This window comes from Acomys minous (genome assembly GCF_964271855.1).
Source record: "Acomys minous genome assembly, chromosome: 17".
NCBI classification, from domain to species: domain Eukaryota; kingdom Metazoa; phylum Chordata; class Mammalia; order Rodentia; family Muridae; genus Acomys; species Acomys minous.
The window spans coordinates 3,742,002-3,759,257 of record NC_140500.1 but is presented as its reverse complement, the minus strand read 5'-3'; the positions used below and the strand labels follow the sequence as shown (position 1 = coordinate 3,759,257).

General features: G+C 48.9%; 1 protein-coding gene across 2 annotated transcripts in view; it reads right to left on the bottom strand.

Moving 5' to 3' along the window:
- The window catches only part of ITPR2 (inositol 1,4,5-trisphosphate receptor type 2), a 409,555-nt gene that overhangs the window by 187,807 nt on the left and 204,492 nt on the right, over nucleotides 1-17,256 (bottom strand). For both annotated transcript variants that reach the window (XM_084764875.1, XM_084764876.1), the window contains exons 35-37: nucleotides 12,929-13,119; nucleotides 10,132-10,274; nucleotides 7,857-7,965 (exon numbers count right to left, since the gene is read on the bottom strand). In XM_084764875.1, the coding sequence (XP_084621001.1) occupies nucleotides 7,857-7,965; nucleotides 10,132-10,274; nucleotides 12,929-13,119 (443 nt within the window). The remainder of the gene's footprint in view (nucleotides 1-7,856; nucleotides 7,966-10,131; nucleotides 10,275-12,928; nucleotides 13,120-17,256) is intronic.

The window sequence follows — 17,256 nt, the reverse complement described above, 5'->3', positions numbered from 1 at the left end:
AACTCCGGGAAGAAAGGTAAGGGACGCAGGTTGTGGAGGAAGCAAAGAGGAACTCAGGAGAGGGGGTGTGAAGTGTCAGGAGACGTGGGCTGCCGTGGGGAGGGCGGCTATGGCAGGTGTGGGGTTTGCTCTGCTCACTGACTGGAAAGAGCACAGTGACGTTTCTGTCAGGACCTCGTCTTTCAACAAACAGGACAAGGAGCCTGAGAGGAAGATGTCTCTCGTCTCAGTCAGCCTAAGAGATGACCAACTCTCCATTAGGTCACAGCCTGTGCTTTTCATGAATCAAGGGCCTCATGCGCCCTAGTGGTAAATTGCTGAAACCAATCCCACGGTGGCAAAGTGGGAGGCTATTGCTTCCTGTTGCTTCCTATGGGACTGAGATGTCCCCGGTGGCTGTACTCTCAGAGAATGTGAACTCGGCTTGAGGCGTCAGATGGAGATCACTTAGGTATGCACCTCTGTGTTGGTACCTCAGCAGCTTCTCTCTCTCTCTCTCTCTCTCTCTCTCTCTCTCTCTCTCTCTCTCTCTCTCTCTCTCTCTCTCTCATCTCCTGACACATTTCTTTCGTCTTTCCCAGGCTGTGTTTAGTGTGTGCAGAGTCCGTTTGAATTGCAATTAATAGATCAAACATCCGCTAAGAACAGCTGTGAAAAGATGAGCCCCACCGCTCTCAAGCTGTTGAGCGTTGCTCTGCTTAAAGCAGGAAGTATCCAGAAAGGCTGTAAGAGTCTCGGGCGCCAGGTAGAACAGGCAGGGACCAAGCCACCGCCTATGCTGAAGGAGTTAGTTCATGGTGGATGTTCAAAACCACGGACGACGTGCTGTCTGTGGTCTGCACTGATGTTCAAAACCACGGACGACGTGCTGTCTGTGGTCTGCACCGCTTTAACTAAAACGTGCTCCTTCTCTGCAGCCACGTGAGCGGGTCGTCCCCACAGCTTTGTGGGCTGACGTCTCCACACGAGGAGAGGCAGCCGCCACAGGGGCGTGGACTCACTCTAACTCTGGGACTCATCCCGTCTCTACCTTGCTTCGCCTTGTAAATTCTGACACATCTGCTGACTTCTCTGTGATGTGATTTCTCTGTTACTTAAGTGTTACATGGTTTAAATTAATTATGGTGTAAATGAAAATTCCTCAAAAGCTGTGTCTGGCTGTGAACAAAAACGTCCAATAGAATCCCAGTACTGTGGAGAGGCTGGAGTTGTGTACGTTCTCGGGCTGATTACTTTATCTTGGGCTGGTCATCGCTTGCCCGCTCTGTATGCGAACCAGCACCTTATGCAAATAAATACAAACGGAGGCAGAAGAATGAGTCCACAGCCCCAGCTTGACGAAATGAAATCAAATTTAAAACAGCGCTTGTTTCGCCAGCGCTATTTAATTCCTGACTCCGTCATGTGCCACAGTAGACAAGGAGCAGGAAAAACCCAAGAGAGACTTGCGCCAGAATCTGCCTGTTGGAGGCACAAGCCACTTACCAGACACTCCCCACTACTGCCTTCCTTTTTAGTCATAAAACAAAGATTAAGACTCGATGGCTTCTGCAGGGTTTTGCAAAATTCTGAGTGGATGCAGACACCCTGTCATCTTGCTCACAGATCCTCTAAATATGAACACTGGGAACAGCTGGACAAGCCGACCACAAGGTTTTGGTGCCCGTTCACTTGGCTATGAGAGGACCCATCCTGAAACATCAATCTGAACGGAAACACGAGATGCCCAGTCTACCCATCCTGAAACAGATGAATCTGACAGGAAACACGAGATGCCCAGTCCACTATGCAGACTGTTCTTCCTCCAAGCAGTTGCAATAGCAGATCTAACCCGTATCCTGCTGTGGGGTTCTGACACCATTGGGGTCAGCAGTTGCTAGCTAGTGTAACTCAGTGTCTCTGTTCTACAGCCCCAAGCCCCGTGATTTTGTAGGGGGCCTTCTACGGGCTCAAAGCCTCCAGGGTGTGCCTTCTCTGTGCACAAGCTGGGTCTCTGGCACACCCTTACCAGGCCGGGAAGCCCCCTCATTGCTTAAGACCCAGCCTCCTTCCTTTGCTCCACTCCCTCAGCTGAGCACCCACTGATCAGGAACACAGCGTCTGGGGTATGACACCTTGTGTGCTCCACAGGCTGCAACAGCACCCTACACACTGCTTGTGTGGCACAGCCTCCCCCACTGGCCCTCTGAGCTGTAGCTGGTCAGACTTTGCAAGTGTATGCAGTACACGAAGTCTGCCTCCTCAAGGAGCACAAAGAGTGCGAAGCAACATTTCAAGTGATGCTTTAAGCATCCACTTCTCGGCTAGAGCAGGCAAGGACTGCTCATCCTCACGTCTACACTGCGTGAAGGCCATGGCTGAGCAACGGCTGTGTGCAGGGCGACTGCTCAACGCTGGGGGCTCAGCAGGAAAGACCAAGTCCGCCCTCAGGTAGCCCAGCGGGGTGTGGCATGTGCGTGGAGATGGGGTGGTGGCAGAGGGTGGGGAGCTTTGTGGGATCTCAGCTCTTGAGGGGGATGCACGACTCCAGCTCATGTGACTCATGTGACAAGTCAACAGGTGCCTAGTTTCTTTAAATGTCAACATACATCACAGGGACCATTCTTAAGGAACCCTAACGCTACATCCAAAGCCAGACAAGCAAGGACACCATAAACGCCACAATGACTAAAGAACAGAACAAAGATGGATGTAGCGGCACACACCTCTAACGTAGGCACAGGGAAGGCAGAAGCAGAAGCAGGCAGGTCTCTGGATTTGAGGCTAGCCTACTCTACATAGGGAGTTCCAGCATAGCCAGAGCTACACAGTGAGCCCCTGAATATAACTAACTAACTAACTAACTAACTAACTAACTAACTAACTAGTTACTTTTATTTAATTAATTCAAATTAAAATTGATTTTAATTAACTGAAATTTAAATTTTGATTTAATTAATTGATAGATTAAAAATTGAAAAAAAACAACAAACTGAAGCTAAAGTGGTCATGCAGCATGTTTTGGAAAGCAGTTTGTGTCCGACTTAGGTAGAAATGATTACTGTGGTAGTTCAACAATACACTAATCTGAGTGTTTCTCATTTTCTTGTTTAGTATCTCAGCCACTGCTCTCAGTTTGCTTTTCCGGAGTTTTGGCTTATTCCAATTGGGCTTCCATCTCCACAGCCTTGTGGAGACAGAGGGAGGCGCTCATCCCTGAGCTCAAGCCTGAGTGTCATTATGACCCTGCGGCTGTGAGTTCTAAGGACTCAGAGCATACTTCAGACACTGGGGTGGGGTGGGGTGGTACAGCCTCGGGTTCTGAATGGGAGAGCACAACGCCATGGTGTAAAGAGCTTCACTGTGTTTCCAGCCCCACAAGCCCAGAAACTGAAAGGAAAACATTTATGAGAGCATTTTGCCCAGACAAGAAAATAAAATACAAACTCCTGAGGTGGAACGCTGTACCCACCCGGCTTCTAAGGCCATTCTTCTATACAAAGATGGCAGTGCACTTTCACACTTGCAGACACCTAACAGCACATTAAAACACAATGCACACATATGTGTATCTACACACACACACACACACACACACACACACACACACACACACTTATGAATGGCAGGTTTGCAGGGTAACTGCTGCTCTGGTTTAAAATGCTAGAATATTTGCAAGTCAGCTTTGTATTCATCTCTTAAAGATTCTTATTAAGAAAAGAAATGCCCCAAAGCAGCTGGCACTAAAACTCATATTCATTCACCTTCGCAAAATAGGTATAATTTTTTAAAGGCTTATTTATTATTATGTACACACTGTTCTGCCTGCGTGCACATCTGCATGACAGAGGAGGGCACCAGATCTCATTATAGATGGCTGTGAGCCACCATGTGGTTGTTGGGAATTGAACTCAGGACCTCTAGAAGAGCAGACAGTGCACTTAACCTGTGAGCCATCTCTCCAGCCCCCTTTAAAAATGTGTAGCCCAGGCTGGCCTCGAACTCGTGATCCTCCTGACTCCGCCTCCTTCAGCAAATCCTGCCTGCCCTGGGTGCACCACCTGGCGGGATAATGTTTTTTAAGTGGCACACTCTCCACTGTGTGCAATTCTCTGCCTGCTACAAAGCAGACAGAACACAGAAGTGACTGACTGCAAACACATCCTCACTAGCAGAGGTGGATGCGGTTTGCAGGTCTGCAATGAGGAACCATGGCCGGGCGACAGGCAGGGCACCCGAGGCAGGAGCTAAGGGTTAGCAGGCTTCTGACACCCTTTGCTATTTCCTTCTCATAATCAAAAATGAGTGACTAGCTACTTTTTCTAATGCCACCTGCCGCAGCTGGGCTCCGCAAAGATCGTGGGTGTCAGTGTTAGGCTGTTTGTGGAACGCCACGGTGCCTCAGCGGCTGTGACAACAATGGTCTTTGCAGAGCAAACTGTGGTGAACTGTTATGTCCTATGTGCTGGCTGAAAACCCCTCAGCCCCTACATGCGGAGGAGCCAAGGAGCTCTGATCCTAACTGAATGTCTGTAAATCCCGGCCCTGGCTTCACTTTGCCTCCCCTTCAACTTGGACTGAAAGCATCAAGGGTTCCTTCCTTGGTTTGCTAAATAAATGTGATGTTGTTCACATACTTGGGTGAGTTTAGTCAGGAGTAAAATTTAAAAACTTTTCATCTTCCTTAGGTGCATATCTGAGAAACCGGATCATTAAACTACAGATGCTGCCCCACTGTGGACCACCCCAGCATCAGGGTGGGTTTTCTGCACCCGTGTTAAAGGCGATAGGAACTGGCTTTTATTAAAGCTCGCCACCCACCACCCTTTCCTTAATCCTTTGTGTGTGCTGTTTTACTTAACATTCCACTGGGCTCACAGGTAGCACTACTGTCTCCCTGGTACTGAGGAGGAGAGAGGAGGCCTGTGGTCCAGCCTAAGCATCTTGGCTCCTGACAACACTGGATGGCTACCTCATCCCCCTCCCCCACCCCACCCCCCAAGTGTACAGGGCTCTTTCCGACCCTCAACCATCTCAAGGAAGTCTCCCCTCAGAACAAAGGTGCATGACTCCCTAAGCTACACACGTGTGTGTGTGTGTGTGTGTGTGTGTGTGTGTGTGTGCGCACACACACACACTGTTGTGGTAGGCTGGAACTGCCCACCCCAGACATGCCTGCGACTTGAGATCTCTCCAGTTGAAGAACCTGTAAATGCGGCACTTTACATATAAAGGTGACACTAACATTTTTTCTTAGCAGACATGGGAATTAGCAAGATAAGAGCTGCCGATGTTTCCTTGTACGCGTGCACAACCCCTCCCCCCCTTTACTGCTTTCTTAGTGGGTTATCAGATCCGTGACTTGTCTGAAGTGCTGTGACGGCTAATCATGGCTGCCATGGCTGTCAACCTGGGAAGACGGACCCTCTCTGGAAGAATCCTGTCCACCTGATGGGCCTGTGGGCATCTGTGGGGTACTCTCTTGATTGCTTGAGAGACAGAGGGAACAAGGCAATAGGCAGTGTCCCTCCGTGGTCCCTACTTCGGTTACTGGCTCCTGCTTTAGTTTTCCTCAATGACTGACTCTAAACTCTTTCTTCACTCAAGCTGCCTTTCGGGTCAGTGTTTTATCACAGTGCCAAACTGGGGCGGGTGTTATGTTTGTTTCCTTTTTCTTTCTTTCTTTTTGATGTCTGCAGGGTTGGTTTGTCTGTCTGTGACCATGTGTGTGCCTGGTGCCTTCGGAGGTCAGAAAACGGTGTCAGATCACTTGGAGTTACAGACAGTGTGAGCTGTCATGTGGGTGCCTGGAATCGAACCTGGGTCTTCTGGGAGAATAGTCAGTGTCCTTCGCCACTGAGTCACCTCTCTCTGCCCTCTACATTCCGTCATCGTCATCATCACCATCATCATGGTAATGTGTGTGGTAGGTATGTGCACGCATGCGTGACTCCATGTGCATGAACCACTGGAATTTTCTAGACAAAAAGGAAAGAAGGAAAGGAGGAGGGAGGAGGAAGAAGGGAGGGAGGGAGGGGAGGGGAGCTGAGCCAGCGCAGCGAGTGGGGGCAGGGAGGGAGAAGGGATGATTGATTTCAGAGCCAGCAGCTGGAAGACCCTGAAACACTCTCGCCTGCTGAGCAGGATCCCCACCGTCCTCCCTCTTTCCTTTAGAGAATTCAGTATTGATCGGTTGTGTCAAACTGGAAGGCTTGTCAGAAAAAGCCATGGCCTAACTGTGCTGCTTGGGGACCTAGGGCACCTGTGGCATTGGCTAGCTGCCATTACTACACTAGGGCTCACGTGAAAAAGCGGCTCACACGAGCACAGCTGCAAACCCTAAGGAGATCCATAGTTTACACTGAAGCGTGCAGAGTCTTCTTCAATCTTAATTTTAAAAATTGCTAAAATTACATTGGCCACATTTATTTTAATGGTTTGTTATTCAAATGTAGTTTAAACCGTGGGATGAAGGCAGAAGGCATTTGGATCAGTAAAGCAAATACTTGAGTCTTCTGGGATGTGCGTATATGCATTCAGCCTTGGGTGTGCAAATGTGCGTGCAGCCTTGGGTGTACGTATGTGCGTTCAGCCTTGGGTGTTGGTCCTCTGGTTTCAGACATATTTGTTTTGAGACAGAGTCTGTCACTGATCTGGTCGCCTCCCAAGGTGCCCCAGGGTCCTCTGCTTCCCATCTCTGGTGGGATGACAAGTGTTTCCTACTGTGCCCAGCGTTTCATGTTGGTTGGGGGCTGAACTCAGGTCCTGACACTTGTGTGGTGAGAACTTTAGCAACAGAGCCAGGACCCTGGTCCCCTCTAACGCAGGACCTGGAAGCAAAGCCCTCCCTGCCGACAACTAACAATTCCATCGCATTTCTTTTTACAGGATGTGCTAAGAAAAAAAAAAATCCAACCATACAGACCTTCTGGATTTAGAAAGCACGTGTATCTACCAACAAAAACTAAACCCGTGCAGAGTTAAGACACCAGACAATTAGCATTTTTGAAAAACCCCACAAAAATGCTAAGGCACTTCTGTATAAAATTTGCTTAATGCTTAGAATAAAAGAATAGGTAGCTAGCTTTCAAAAAAAAAAAAGGAAGGAAGGAAAAGCATCTCAAGATTCTGATTTTACATTTAAGCCTATCACTGAGGAGATTAAAACACTGCTAGCTCACTTAGTGAGCACCCAAACTATCAATTTTAGTAACCAACTGACAATCTATGCATTGATTTTCCTATGAGTATGAACTGTGCATTTGTTAATACAGCCAGGAATAGAAACCAACTATTCCCTTTATTTAAGACAACAGTATTATCTTATAATACTTGGCACAACACTATCAAAAATAACATAAACATGTAATTATAATTTTGAAAACGCATGCCAACATGTAGCAGACACCCTACACAAGCTGTTGCACCTTAAGCAAAGTGTAAACTGTGCGTCTCAGGCACACAGGTCCTTTGGAGATGCAGGTGCTAAGCTTGGTAGTAGAGTACGGGGCACCCCCAGGACCTGGGTTCGATTCCCACGATCACAAAGGAAGTCCGTCAAAGCCCAAAGAAGACGACATACGCATGCGCGTCCGACACAGACTGCCGCACAGTGAGCAAGCCAAGCATCCCGCCCACTGCTGTCTGAGTCGGTGCTCAGTTCAACACCAACAAGCAAGGAGATGCCAACCCCTGCAACGCTGCAGCCAACCTGAGTAACAGCCAGTTAGCACACAGCCGGCAAGAGGTGCCTGCACAATGGGTCCCCCGGCAGTCCACAGCTGCAGCGTTCTGGAAGGTTTACTCTATCTCAAATACTAAAAGCAAATGGATAAATAAGCAGATCTATTTTCAGGTACTGGAAATGAAAGGACTACCTCTTCCACGAAGCTGTCTCTCTTTTCCAGCATCTCCCGCAGTGTCTGCAGGATTTTAATGCACAGTTTCTCCTCTTTCTCCATCAGTTTCTTTGTGTGATTTATCAGCCTGAAAGCAGAAGGGTAGACCTTAAGAAGGACACCAGCAAAAAATAAAAATAAAAATAAAAAATAAAAATAAATTTAAAAAAAAAAGGACACCAGCTTCCCACCAAAATACACACAATATGCTACGGAGAAGCCGGGTTAGCGCTGAGAGCACAGAGCCAACTGGATACATAATGTCAAAAGTCTCCAAACTATTCACCAGCTCGTAGACTTTGCTGAGATACCTTGTATCTCAGTGACTCTCAGATTCAGCAAGCTTTTTTGTGGGCTATGACACTCTGAGAAACAGGGTCCCCCCCCCCCAACCGTCCACTTTGCCAGTCTGAAAAGATTTATAGCACACTATATGCCACCATGCCATTAATTACTTCCTGTGCATCATATGACATTGACTATAACATCACGGATGTCGATGACACCACAGTACAGAGGCTCCGCCCCATTGCTTCAGTGTGCAAGCACGACAGTGCTCCGTAGATGCGAGCAGTTTGCTGTGCTTAGAAGGAGCCAGAGTAGCATCAAGACGGCTGATCATTGCGACAATCCAGATGAGGCACGGCTCTCTTCTACAGAGGTGCAGCGCAAACCCGGTTTCTAGAAGGTTCTCAGGGCAACAGTCCCACAGGTCAGTATCAGGTGCAATGTTTATGGTTAGGGTCTGTAACTCAGACACCATAGATCGTGTTGCTAGGAAACTGGTCCTTCGTGGCCCTGTGAGACACACCGTCCTACAGGAACAGCGTGATGTAGCCTGAAGGATATACGGATCCCTGTGACACAGCAAGAGCACTATGGGATATATCTCTCTACGCAGGATGAGTGCCATGGGACGTAACTGAGAAGCCACTTCCTCTGGCTAGTGCCCAGATAAAGGACCTCCCAGGGAGTCTCTCAGCTCATCCTTAGGCTGCATAGCCAGGCTGTTTGCTGAGGTGAAACAGATGACACAACAAGCTTCCAGTGACACGATCCTAATGTGGATACCCGCAGACAGACTCCTGTAATGGCTCTAATTCACTAACCAACCTCTGGGGCTGTAGGACAGAGTCCCAGCATGCAACGGGCTGCATATGGCCATACAACACGACAAGTGCTGTTACAGTTTAAACAGGGGTAGTGAAAAAGGCCAATAAACAGGACAAAACAAAACAAACAACAACAACAAAAGTCTGTTCTGTTCCAGGGATTTCCTAGAGCTGGTCAGAGAAGGCATCAAAGAAACAGCACTTGAATTAGAAGATGTGAGGGAGACGGGAGAGGTGGACAAGAAATTCCCGCAGGCTGCCCTCCGCCCACCCGTGCAGACCACAGTTCCCGCAGGCTGCCCTCCGCCCACCCGTGTAGACCCATCCATCACCCGGAACCATGGGAGAGATTCTCTGGAGGAAGTGGGAAGCTAATTCAGCCTTGGCAGAGGCTTCTCGTTCGCCAACTCGGCTTCATTAGAGGGCTGGCACAGCAGCGCCCGGGCCCGGCGTGGCTAGCTATAAAACTGAGTTCTAGCCCTCTGGCTAAGCTTACAAATGAGACTCTGGCTCTTCCGAGAGATGGTAGCGGGTAGGGTAAGGACAGACAATAGTCAGTCACCCTGAGCCATGGACTGTAACAGCACAGAAGCCTTTCACCACTAAAGCCAGCGGGGCGACCCTTCCTCTGCCCGCTGTGGGGTCTGTAATGCATTCCCACAGCCAGCTCGCCCCATGTCTTCCTCTGCTTTCTCTAACACGCGGTGCCTCCACCTTTTCAAGGGATCAGAGCTGCTCGATTTTGGCTACTGCAGTTAACTCCCTCCCACACCCTCACCTCCACATCCTAGACCTCGCTCTCTAGCAGGGTGCCACGCTAACAGCAGCATCTGGATCTGTGCTGTAGAGCCGGTAGATGCGAAGCACACACAGCCACTGAATGTTGGGATGTAACTGGGGCGGGGGGGGGGGGGGGTGGTGGTGGTGAGATATTATCTCATTGTAATCAGTCTCCATGTTAATCTATGAAACCACGTGTGCCTCGTAGCTACCACAACGGCAGCTCCTTTGTGCCGTAGAGAGTTCTGGAAAGGATCATGGGTGTCCTGGACTGTTGGAGACACTGGCAGTGTGAAAGTGGACAACAGGGGCCCTCTCTCTTCCACCCCAGTGAGCCTCCTGGCCTGGCCAGCCCCACTTACTTTGACATGAAGGCACCACATCTGATCCTGGCATCGCTGCCCTCTGGGAACAGCAGCTCCGGACTGTACAGCACGTCCACCAGCACGGAGAACTCGGCCTGCATCATGGGGCTGAACTGCTGCTCCAGGGAGGCCACAACATCCTGAGGAGAGGCACAGAGGACTCACGTGAACGCCCTTCAGATGCGACAGCAGGAAGAACAGCAGGAAGAAGGTGCACAGGGCAGACCCCGGCTTCCCACCACAGCAAGCATTTGCTGTGTACACTTCAGCCCGGGCTGCTGTCCCCTCGCCATGTCTGCATACCTTCAGGATTTTTAAATATGTATATATAAAAGGAAGGGCATATGCACCTGTATAATGGTACCCACAGAAGCCAGAAGAGGGCATCAGATCCCCTGAGGCTAGGGTTGCAGGCTGTTGTGAGCCTCCTGACACAGGTGTGAGATCAGAACCCACAGTCTCTGGAAGAGCAGTGTATGTGCGCTCCTAACCACTGAGCTATCTCTCCAGCCTTGTATATACTTTTAAATCAACTCATAAAGGAATGGATTGGTAGGTAACTAAGGACTTGTCAGGATGTAGGTGTAAGAGGAAGATGCTGTAGAGCCACCTCACAATGAAGGCACGATGATTCGGAGCGGATTAGAGACAAACATGGCAACAGCTACACAAACATTTCCTATGTGTCACTGGTCACCAGAGCTAAGCCTTTATTCCAATGAAAACACTTGCTCATATGACATTCAAAGCACATTAGTATACTGTTCAGGGTTTGAAGACATCAATACTATTTCAGTTACACTTACTGATAGGCTCGACGAGCTTTTTTCATCCTGTTTCTTGCTAAAAAGAGTCCCAGTGCTATTTCTGAGTCAGGCTAAAATATCTTCAGGGAGATGAGCTCCCTCCCTCAGCATCAAGGCTGACAGCTCATACTGGCCAGTTACTCCAGTGAGAAAGCTGACGCTTGAGTGACTACCAAACAGGCTGGGACAGGAGACTTCACCACCTCAGTTCTGTGGCCTGGGAGGCCCACCCTCAGCAGAGGCCAGGGGCCATTCAGCTTTAGGGAGCTTGTCTATGGCGCTGGCAAATGGGTGGCGGCCATGCCAGGTTCCTCTGACAACCTGGTATGCTTCATTTTTCAGGCCCCCAATTGGCTTCCTGGGAACAATCTGATAGCAGTAAAAATGAAGGAAATGCTAACGAGGGGTGTGGATATTTTACAAAGAGCGGCTGCTTATCAGAAACGCCCCCGCTTGGTGAAGCTGGCCTGCTGGACCACCCGCTGAACAAAAAGTGCTCAGGTTCTTGTGACATCGGCCTTCCCCATGAGTCAGAACTGACCCTCATGACGTCATCCTTCCCTGTAAGTCAGAACTGCCCGCCATGACGTCAGGACACCGGCAGCGGCACCTAGGTTTGCTGTGGAGACTTAAAACAGGTGCCAGGAACAGCTCCGGTGCACACTGCCCCTTTGTGTCAGATGTCAGCTCCCGTTATCACCGAGTGTGCGTGAGCCATGAGCATCACCCTCCTCTCGTGTGGGTGGTCACTCCTCCACTCCATCTTACCATGCCATGGCTAGTGGCTCCACATGGCGACACTTCACTTTACATGGCCACCTTCCCTTGGCTTCTGTGACTTAGTTTCCCACTGGCGTCCTGACCCCTCCTTCACTAAGCCCTGCTTGCTCGTGTCCTTCCTTTTATAGCTCCCACTTCACCAAGGCTGCTCATCCAATGCTGTGGTTTTCACCTCTATGTACATGCTAGAACATTCTCTTTGATGTTTCCAGCACAGACATCTGTAGACCGCACCACTCCAGACTCGCACACCCAGCGAGCCGTCTGGCAGAGCCGCTTAGGTATTAGAATAGGTGTCACAAAACTCTCCAGACAGACTTCCAATTCCTAGTCCCTCCCCTAACCTTGCACTGTTTCATGTCTTACAAATTGTGCAACCACATCTAACCCATGGTAACCCTCGACTCCTCTGTTGTCTGTCCTCCGTCCGTCCATCCATCCATCCATCTGCCGTTCCCGCCTGGCAAGAAAATCCATCCCAAATCTATCTGTGTCTCTCTCCATTACAGTCGCTGCCTTATTTTTCTTTTTCAGATTTTACTTTTAACATGTGTATGTGTATGCATCTGTATGGGTATGTGCACCTGAGTGCTGGGGATCTAACCTCAGGAAGAGCAGAGTGTGTGCCATCAATGCGGGAACTCTCCAAAGGATTTGCTATCACCCTTAACGAAATCCAAATGCCTCGCCAGGGTCAACAACAAAGGCCAACGACCTGAGAGGCAGAGTTTAGTTTTCACAGCATCGGGGTAAGAACCTAAGAACAAGGTAACAGCAGGCTTGGTGACTATTTCCTGGTTCATCCAGGGCCTGGTGCATAGAAGAACCAGCTCATTCTGACCAAAGGGAAATCAGTGAACACTGGAGGATAAACTAAGTACATACAGTGAAAATTTAATGCACTACATGTATTTTTACAGTAAGCTATTTTTACTAACTTTATTAGTGGCATATTTATATTTATATCAAGGGCCACAACTTACTAAGAAATAATTAGAACACGTCAAATTATATATACTTATTAAAAAGTACATCAGGACAATTTATCCAGATGTTGCTCATTTAAAGGGTAGTGGTGGCAGAGAATTATAAAGGGGAGCTTTACCCTTAAATAAGAATTTCATATTTTCAACCATATTGTATTATAAGACACACTGAAGAATACAGCACTTAGGAAACATTGCTGCCGCTTCGCGCTCTCATTGCACCTGTAACTTCTCGATGATGTTTCTGTAATCCCATGCTGGCCCTCCGAGAGCTTCCTTGAAGCGAGGGCCAGATCGAGCCGAGAGCCTCCAGCCCATGGCCGCTCTCTGCACCGTGCTTGAGTGGTTCTTCATGAAGAGAGTGTTAACCTGGCTGTCCAAGTCCACAGGGATCGCAATCCCACGGTTTTTGGCTGAAAAGAAAAGGGGGGGAAAGATGGGAAGTATTTTCTCTGTGTGTTTGGTTAAATCTTTTTAAATACTAGTCAGGTGCACTAATAAACATGAAAGCCTTTTCTTTTTTTTTTTTTTTTTTAAAGAAAGAGAGAGAAAAATCCAGGCATGGTAGCACACACCTGGAATCCCAGCACTCAGGAGGCAGAGGCAGGCAGATCTCTGTGAGTCCAGGACAGCCAAGGCTACACAGAGAAACCTTGTCTCGAAAAACCAAAGAGACAGAGAGAGAGAGACCGACCTTAAGTTTTCAAATTTACCACGCAATCATTTCACAGACTTTCAGGTTAAAAGCTGCTGAAATTACTTCTGTCCTTCAGACCAATTAGCAATGTGTGATCGCTAAACCTTTACGATCCTATCTGATTTCTTGGTGATTAATGTTTGAGCTGTCCCCCATTTCTACATCAACACGGAAAAGCACTCCAACAAGCATGCAAGTCCTTACCTTCCCCAGTGCCAAAGAAAATTAAAAACTCGGACAGAAGGCACACAGCCAAACCCTGCCGAGCTGTTAGCTTAGAGGGCATGTGTATATGTGTTCATATGGGTACGTGTGTGCCCACAAAACTGCGTGTGACCAAATGTCTCACAGAAGAAGCAGTGAAAAAGTTAAAAGGCATAAAAAGCCACCTTCCTGCCCTTTTTTCCTGAGACCCACTGGCACATGCCTCTTAACGGACATAGGCCACAATGACACTGAGCAACATGAGGAAAATGGAAGTGTTGTGGCATTTCTATCAGAGTGCAGCGGTAACTAGGTAAAAACGACTGGACTTGACGCAGGTCTGCCCTGCCTCGAGGAGACAGTAGAGCGGGTACACTGGGGTCATCTGAGCTACTCAAGGTCACCCCTGAATTGTGGGAAAGGAAGGCTCTCCTCCCTCCAACTAACAAACTGAGAAGTCCAGCACAAATGTTTTCACAGGGAGGATAAAGTTAGAGAGAAAAAAAAAGACATGCCCTTAAGAAGGAAGACTAACCGTGGAGAGTGAGCGTGCCGGGTGAAGGTGTTAACACTTGGCAGAGAAGCAGGGCGGAGCTTGACATGACTCCGGGGATCATCAGGCAGGAGTACATTTCACAAGGGGGCAGGTCCAGCAGGGGAATCACACGGGGATTCCAACCATGAAGCAAATCCCTACCTGTCTCATGAACACACACACATACGCACGCATGCACGCACGTGTACACACACACATATGAACACATGCACACAGAGATGAACACACACGCACATACACATGTGTGCATACATGTGCATGCACATACATGTGCACACATATCACATACATGCACACATGTGCACACATATGCACATGCACACACACGCACTGATGAATGCACACAAAGGGAATGTCCCCATGTCATTTGCTCAGCCCTTCCCACAGAACTCCAGGTCAGCCCTTCTCATTTCATGCAAGGATTGCAGGCCAGGAATAGACATCTAAAGTGCAGTGGACACTGTGCCACCACCCCGGCCTGTGTCGGTCATTACCCACGACTGTGACAAAGCCCCGGGGATCACAAATAAAAACATCAGCACGAAGAACGAAGGCCTCCACTGAAGCAGGAGATAGTTCTAACTACAGTCCTAGACAATCTGAGTCGAAACACCCCAAAGCTTTCAAAGACTGAAAGCATGAAAGACTAAGGGCAAAGGGAGGAAACTAAGGGATAGGAAGGGCCAATCCAGGAAGATACACACTGACAAGTGACAGTCATAAAGGAAGTAACAGACACAGTGATTATAAAGAATTAAGACATTTACTGGGCTGGAGGGATGGCTCAGCAGAGAAGAAGACGGGGTTTGGTTCCCAGCACCCATAAGGCTCAGCGGACAACTCCAGTTCCTGGGACTCTGACACCCTCTTCTGGCCACTCGAGGCACTGCATGCATATGATGCACATACAGACAAGCTGACATACACACACACAGACAAGCTGACATACACACGCATACACATAAAAGCCAAAACAAACTTTTTAAACGAGGAATTTCCTGTGTCTGAAGCAGAGTGTCACGTCTCTGAGTGAAGGGCCTACTGGCTGCCAATGGGATTTAATAAGCACAGAGGCCACATTCCAGTGAAACTTGAGAATGTTGTCAAAGGTTGAATTGTCTCCCCGGAAGCAAATCCTGATGTCTGAGTTATCAGTACAGATGATCAGCGACCTTATCTGATAACAGGGTCTTTATAAATGGTGTCAGGATGAGGAAGATTCTGAACTAGGCTCTGCCCTACCAACTTTGACTGTTCTGTACCAGAAAGCAGAAGAGATGGAGACACAGGGGCAGAAACACCATGTGAAGATGGAAGAAAGACTAAAGTACGAGCTACAAGCCAAGGGTGCCAACAGCAAACAGCAAAACTAACAGAAAGACCTGATCCAGCCACTGCCCACAGCCGCTGGGAGAGCCTGGCGCCGCCAGCACGCACCTGTGAGACTCTGCCCCTGCAGAGCTGTAAACCGGTGTGCCTTTGCTATGGGGATGGCAACTTGTGATGGGACAAATGAACGCTATGCCTGGTTAGCATAAAAGTTTAAGAATGTCAAGAGAGAAGAGAGAGATGCGAAGTAGCAGGCTGGGCACCGGATTCCTGTCTGCAAGGCTGGGCACCGGGCTCCTGTCTGCGAGGCTGGGCACCGGGTTCCTGTCTGCGAGGCTGGGCACCGGGTTCCTGTCTGCGAGGCTGGGCACCGGGTTCCTGTCTGCGAGGCTGGGCACCGGGTTCCTGTCTGCGAGGCTGGGCACCGGGTTCCTGTCTGCGAGGCTGGGCACCGGGTTCCTGTCTGCTAGGCTGGGCACCGGGTTCCTGTCTGCTAGGCTGGGCACCGGGTTCCTGTCTGCGAGGCTGGGCACCGGGTTCCTGTCTGCGAGGCTGGGCACCGGGTTCCTGTCTGCGAGGCTGGGCACCGGGTTCCTGTCTGCTAGGCTGGGCACCGGGTTCCTGTCTGCTAGGCTGGGCACAGGAAGGATGGAATGGGCAGCCGATGGTTTTGAGACTAATAATCTGTAGACAGCTCAACTAAAACTCAAATGTGATTCCCCAATAAGAACATTCCAGAATGAATGCCTGAGAAACTTTTCTATGAAACTCCTGTCACAAAATTACATCAAAAAAGAGAAAAGAGTCCAAGAAAGTGTCAAATGAATAGAAGAAACTATGGCAACTTAGCCTGAGCTGGAATAAAAGAGCAGAGCTGGGAACAAACAAACGACAGCACCTCCTGACACGTACAGCCAGGAAAGCCACTTCCACTGAAAAAGCTTAGTTCCGCAGACTTCATTTTTGTTACAAATAGTTACACATTTATATGTCACATTTATAAGTCCCAACAGAGAAAAATCAACTCTATTCTAAACTGGAACGCAAATATCACAAATCCCAACCATGAGAAGCCAGTAACACGTCCAACAAGAAGCCGAGGGGAAGACAGAGCATGGAGGGAGGGTGGTGCTTCCTCATGACATCATGTGAGAGGACAATACTTACAGCTGCTCCATCAAGAAACAGGCATGATGACACAGTCAGGGTTATAGTGACAGGCACCAGAAGCTGTGTTCCAAATGCTAAAGACAGGAAGAAAGAATGGGAGAAGGATGGAGGGAGAGAGGAAGGATGGAGGAAGGCAGAGAGGGAGGGGGAGGGAAGAAGGGAGGGGAAGGGAGGGAGGAAAGAGAAGAGGAAGAAAGAAGATGGGAGGAGAGAGGAGGCAAAAGAGAGAAGAGAGAGGAAGAGATAGGAAAAAGATGAGAGAAGAGGGGGAGAAGGAGATGAAAGACAAAGAGAAGAGAGATAGGAGAGGGAAATGGGGAGATAGAGGCTAGACAGAGAGAGAAGGGAGACAGAGAAATGGAAAAGATAGGGGAGGAGGGAGAAGTAAGAGGAGAGAGAGGAGAGCTGGGAAACAGGAGAGATGGGGGAGGGGAAAGGGGATAGAAAGACAGAGTTAGGTTTTCTTTCACATACACAGGAAAGTACTAGATGGGGCCGTTTCTACTGGTGAAAACTTTGAAACAAGCAACTTCTGCTGCCAGTGCAGAGCCAGGTACCAACTTAAATACAAGATCCAGCTGGAGGCTTGGAGCT